General features: G+C 39.9%; 1 protein-coding gene across 1 annotated transcript; it reads left to right on the top strand.

The window, feature by feature from the left end:
• Positions 1–1,454: 1,454 nt before the first annotated feature.
• On the top strand, positions 1,455–3,631 carry LOC144969392 (uncharacterized). Its single transcript, XM_078908500.1, has one exon. The coding sequence runs from the start codon at positions 2,444–2,446 to the stop codon at positions 3,629–3,631; it is 1,188 nt and encodes a 395-aa protein (XP_078764626.1). The 5' UTR covers positions 1,455–2,443.
• The last annotated feature ends 2,777 nt before the right edge of the window (positions 3,632–6,408 follow it).

Below are 6,408 nucleotides of genomic sequence, written 5' to 3'. Positions count from 1 at the left end.
ATATGATGGAACATGGACTCTGAATATATAGTTATGCCCATTGCATGGATCTGGTGTTGCTGATATGACTGCCAATCGTATGGGACTAGTACTCTGAATATATAGTTTTGCCTCATTAATCAAAATGATCTGAGTCTGAGATGTTACTGTTACAACAGTTACACTCACCCAACTCAATAACTCTAATTATCTCTGTGACTATGGGAGGGAATTATGGATCCATTGACTGAAAGGATTGTGCTAGTAGTCTGAATATAAAGTTTTGTCTCAATGATCTGAGAAGTAACTCTATTAATTAACACTTGACTACATGGAAGGGAACTATGGATCTGATTCTGATGCTACTCATTGACTGTAAGGAATGAACTATAGTATAGTAGTCAGATTTTTTATGAATGGCGCATGTTTTTCTAGTTTTTCTCAGATGTCCTTCTATCAAAAGTTGTAAAACTTTGTGTCAACCTCCGAATCAATTTCTATTTACTGAATAAACATTTTGGCCCGTATTGTGATGCCATATCACAAAAAATATTTCTTCTTCACGACCTATAAAAATCTACTATCCCTGTCATAAAATTAGAGATTTTACTCTGCTAAAAATGTAAACATTTTCGCACCACAAAGTAAGATGAATTCATCGTTTTTCAAAATAATCTTGTGACACGGTAGTTCCGGCTAGTGGTTATGAGTTCATATCATACTATTTTCCGAATAAAAGCAACACACATTAACTGTTATAAAGTAACAACTAATGTAGTTTGCATCCCATTTTCACTTTGTAATTTATTGCTTTTTATTTACATCACGTCACAATTACCGAAGACTGATATGAATCTCTAGCTTTAACTCATTTGAACTAGTGATTAAATACTCAAAATTGTCAAATTAACAATGAACGTTTATATTTAACTTTGAAAAATTGTATCTATGCATGAACGTTTCACACAGCATTTTAAGTTTCTTTTAAACCTATAAGCTCTTAAACAATACGATATGATATGGAATCTCTATCGGTTCCTCTCTCGTAAGGCTGCGAAAAGAAGTCCACTTTTATCTATCGATAAGTCATTAATTAAAGAGGACAGCTATGGAATTGGAATTTCACAATCAACCCTCAGTTTTGCATGTTATTGTTGTTGAACACAAGCACATATTTGTGGAAACATTGTATCATAAATTGATGAATTTCTACTTTTGACTGGTCTACATTAAATTTATGTAATCCTCTTTGGCATAAAGAACAAGCTATTTCTCAAAAATTTGAAATCAAAATAATGTTGGAAGCGCGTAATGTTCACTTTCATTTGTATTCATCAATAACGTATATTGATTGTTATAAAATGTAAACATGTCTGTCGTTCCTTCATATTCGGATTCTGTACGAACATCATATAAGTTTCAATTAACCGAACATTCCATTTTAACAAATTCTTTCAAAATGGATAAGCCGAAAATCATATTTTTGACACTATAATCATATTTAGATTCCAATACTTACTAGTTATCGATTTTAATATAGCTGTGATAAGTGAAATTCTTTCCTATTGTTTTAAAGTTCGTGAAAAAATATATTTTACTAGGACAAAATGATCCAGAGGTTCATACAAATTTTTGCAGCAGCTGTACATTGTGAACAGCTGAGAAAAAGAAGACAAAGGTGCGCCCCTTATTAAAAATCCGACTATTGTATCCCTTAGTAGATATTTTGGTATTCATCTTTTTCTTGGGATCATCCTCCGCAGATTACCTCCCTTTGTTGATATTTTACATCTCCTTTCCCCTTCATCTAATTGTTCACTTTCATCTTCATCATCATTTTACATGTACATTCATTAATCAAGCTTCTAAAGAAATCATCCTGAATCAATCACTATAAGGTCAGTTTTTAGAATATCTAACTACTCATCCTTTCCGTTTCTTGGCTACTCTTATTCACTGCTGATAATAATAATCAATAAATATTTTTTGGGACCCAGAATTCACAATCACTCTCTAAAAAGGTAGATCTTGCCATATAATAATGCCCCTGCTGTTATTTTGGTGTAAATTTTCTCTATTTTTTGTTGGCCCCCACTAGCGTTGCCTGAAAATTCCATATGATTGTCCTTTTAGTATAGTTGTCCTTGGGAATGCCATTTTTGAAGCTCTCGCATTTAATAAAACAGGCCTAATTTGCCTATGTTTTGATGACATCATCTTGGGTCTGACCCCCCCCCCCCCCTCCCCCATGTCAACACATGTCAACATTTGGTAGACCCCCCCTCCCCCCCTAGCTGATGACGTAATATGTGAACGCTCCCTTATCTGTGCTGCAGATTTCTTCATTCCTTTTAACCCTTACTGGCAAAGTTCTATTTGTTCACTTTCTGCTATACTCCTCCTTCCATCTATCGCATCATTCTCATTCACCTTCTGCAGTTGTTCAATCTGTAATTAATCAGCCATGGCTACTGGTGTTACAATTAGACGCGAGTTTATCCAGTTAGGAAAAGAATTGGGCCTTTCTGGTGAACAGTTATCTGCCTATGTCAATGAAAACGCAGAAAGGGAGATTACTAGACTTGAAGAGGAAGAGAAGCGTGTTAGAAAAGAGGAGGAGGAAAAGGAGAAGCGTGTTAGACAAGAAGCGGAGGAAACGCGGAAACATGAACAGGCTTTGAAAGACAAAGATCTCGAACTGGAACTTCAACGCACCTGCCAGAAAGAAATTGAAATGTCTTTAACAAGAGACTTGGCAGAAAACCGGCTCTCTGCCCATAGCCCCATTCCATCCAGTCAGGGCAATGGAAGCATTGATAAAGTAATGTCGTTCCCGGTAGAAACTTTCAACCCACACATTGAAGGGATTGATCAATGGTTAACGCGATTCCAGGAGTTAGCGATCTCATATGATCTTCCGGAGGACAAATGGGCACTCAAAGCGTCTCAGCATCTCAAGGGCAAAGCCTATGATGTTTATACTCGCCTGACACAGGACAACAAAAATAACTTTCAGGAGTTAAAGTCATCCCTACTGAGACACTTTGACGTCAGCGCAGAATCCTACCGTAGAAGATTCCGAACATTAAGGAAGGACAGGCATGAAACATACCACCAGTTGGCAGATCATCTACAACTCAGCCTCCAACAATGGTTGAAACTATCTGGCAACCCAGACACCTATGAGGGATTAAACCAGCTTATCATGATGGAACAGCTGAGAGATGCAATGCCCCTGGATGTCCGTCGTTTTGTCGATGAGCAAGGCGCTCATAAACTGGACGAAAGAGTAACATGTGCTGACCGTTTTGCCACAGCACAAGAAAATCACCTCACAGAAAGGAGACAACACCGAATTCAAACCCCATCCACCTCACATGAAGATAGAGCTACATCTCCACCACCATATGAAAAGAAGAATAACAATAACCAATACGAAAGAAGTAACACAACCATTGACTTACTAATAATAGACCGGAAATCTCCACTGCGCGGCGGGGCAAAATGCGATGCTTTTTGCGTGCGCAGCCATTATCGCCTATATGACTCCACCCTCGGGTCTGCGTGTAGTACTCCCGCGCATTGTTCGAATGGCATGTATGGTTTACAACCGTATCGCCTCGTCGGTTATGAATGTTTCAACTTAGTTTGACTTATAACATCGACAGCAATACTCAGTCTAATTGAGTCAATCTATATACTGAAAGTAGAAAATCACGAAAATACACTATGGAGGTATGCATGCAACCAACATAATTGATAAACCCAATCATATTTCATCGATCTTGTTGTAGCAATACATCCCGATGGGCAGTGCACCTCCTACCCATTGAGTAAGTGTATGCAAATGATGGTGCAGAACTGCGTTTCTGTCTTAGCATCAACAACAGTCAGTGTGCAATGCAAGTGGGATTATAGGTATCGTAGACATGTCGGCATTTTCGTGTCTGATTCATGCTGCGTGCCACACAATAGCAATAGTGGTAAGCTAGGTCTTAGATAACCTATGTAATTTAACTTTTGTTGTTGTTGTTTCTTTATTTGTGTATGATATTTTATATTTTTATCTATAAATCCCGCCTAAGCGAAAGCCCCTTACTGTGCTGATGCGAAAAGGCCCCGATTTTAAATATATTCCGCAACAAGCATTGATAATTGCTAATTGTTTTTTGGGTTTTTCTGTTTTGTTTTGTCAGTGCCTGAAGAAAAAGAAATGGAAAGGCTCATGTTGTGTTGCCTGGAATTGTTCTAATAGACAGACCAAGAGGTCCGAACTTCATTCTAATGACAGAGAAGAAGATCTTACCTTCCACCGTTTTCCTTCAAATCCTCCAATGAGAAAACAATGGATTGTCGCGATTAAAGGACAGAAATTCACACCATCTCGGTTCACTAGAATCTGCAGCAAACACTTTACAGCCACAGACTTTACAGCGAGCAAAACAAGGCGGCGATTGAAAAAGACTGCAATTCCTTCCGTTTTTACATATCCACAACATTTGCAGCCGAAAACGGCCATCCAGAGGAGAAAATTAATAAGAAACCCAACTATGACCAGCAATCGACCATTTCGAACCAGTGAAAATCTAAATTCCGCTCTTCAAGACCACACGTACTTTTGTTCAAATGCAAATAAACAAACTAAACTAGAAAACCAACTGGCAAGGCTAAGGAAAAAACTCAAAAACAATCGCACAAAAATTATGCGATCAAAATCCCGTAACAAAAAATTGACAGAGATCATAAGCGGTCTTAAAAATCAACGGTTAATAAAGGCCAAAGCTTAAGCGATTCTACAAAAAACTTTTAGTGGAATGTCTCTGGACCTTTTTCGTCATATTCAAAGATGTGGTAACGCAAAGAAAAGGATTTACCTTCCTAAGGTGAAGAAGTTTGCCCTTGCTCTTCACTTCTTGTCTCCGAAGGCATACGAGTTTGTGAGGCCCATTTTGCGTCTACCTCACCAACGGACTCTTCGTCACTGGAAAGCGCCAATTAGTTGCTCTCCTGGATACCTGGACAATATGCTACAAGTTGCGTCGAAAAAAGCTGAGGAGACCAATAGTAAATACTGCTCGTTGATATTAGACGAAATGAGTATAAGGCAGGACGTGTCATGGGTACCCAGTGAGCACAGATTCTGCGGATTCAGAGACTTCGGACAAGGACCCGTCGACAGTCGGGAGGCTACGAATGCACTGGTATTCATGCTGGTCAGTTTGAAAGGGAGATGGAAAGTGCCAATGGCCTATTTTTTGACGGACCATATTAACTCCTCTCAGCTGGCATTTTGTATCAAAGAAGCCATGGAAAAAGCAGCAGACTACAATCTCATAGTAAAAGCTGTTGTCGCCGACGGTCTGAAGGCCAACATGAAAGCCGCAACAGAGCTGGGCTGCGACATAAATCTGGAGACTTTGAAGACCAACTTCAAACATCCCCACCCTCAGTTTAAGGATGAAAATGTCTACATGATATGTGACCCTCCCCATATGCTGAAGCTATTCAGAAACTTACTGGCGGACACAGGAAGCTTGACGAGAACCACGAACAGCGGAGTGAAAGCAATTTCTTGGCAATACATTGTCCAACTTCACCTGCTACAGAAAAAAGACAGTCTGTACCTTGCAAACAAGATCACGGAAAAACACATCAAGTTTCAAAATGTGAAAATGAAAGTCAAAATAGCCGCGCAAACACTGTCCAATAGTGTGGCCACAGCTATTGACCATCTGAGGGACGACCTAAAGCTGGAGCAATTCAAGGACTCTGAGGAAACGTGCCTTTTTCTACGGACAATCGACCGGCTGTTTGATATACTCAACACAAAAAATCAGTTTGCAAGAGGTTCGAAAGCTGCCTTGAGTCCCCAGAATGTAGAGTCATGGCAACCATTTTTGGAGGATGTCCAGAAATACCTCGTGTCTCTCCAAGAGCCATCGGGATTGCCAATACACAGAACCCTGAAGAATCAATGTGTCCTGGGCTTCATCATAACGGCCCAATCAACCCTGGATCTTGCAAGAGAACTTTTTGCCCGTGGCAACCAGTATTTCCTCACTTACAAGTTCTCACAGGATCACGTCGAAATGTTTTTCAGTAAAATTCGGCAGAGAAATGGGTGGAACAACAACCCTAACGCCCAACAGTTCCGCAGTGCCCTCAAAAGTCTGATGATAACCAACTTGATCAAGGCGTCGGACAATGGAAATTCTACCCCACAGGACGACACAGTTGAGTTGCAACTGGACTTCCCACTGGACACAAGAAAGCCAGTTCCTCTAACGAAGATGGATTGTGAAAAGTCAAGAGTGGAAGAGGAAGAGGACCAAGAAATGATGGTGGCAATAAACGACTTACTGGACACGCCTCTCGTCAGCGACTCAGATTGGCGACAGTCCTGTTTATTTTACACGGCCGGATTTGTTG

This window comes from Berghia stephanieae, chromosome 3, assembly GCF_034508935.2.
Source record: "Berghia stephanieae isolate SIO BIC M18660-M18661 chromosome 3, UCSD_Bste_1.3, whole genome shotgun sequence".
Classification (NCBI taxonomy): Eukaryota; Metazoa; Mollusca; class Gastropoda; order Nudibranchia; family Aeolidiidae; genus Berghia; species Berghia stephanieae.
The sequence above is the reverse complement of the archived record's forward strand: the minus strand, read 5'-3'. Positions and strand labels throughout refer to the sequence as shown.

What these genes read in the sequence shown, in the direction of transcription:
- LOC144969392 (XM_078908500.1), top strand. Translation starts at nt 2,444, where the DNA reads ATGGCTACTGGTGTTACAATTAGACGCGAGTTTATCCAGTTAGGAAAA.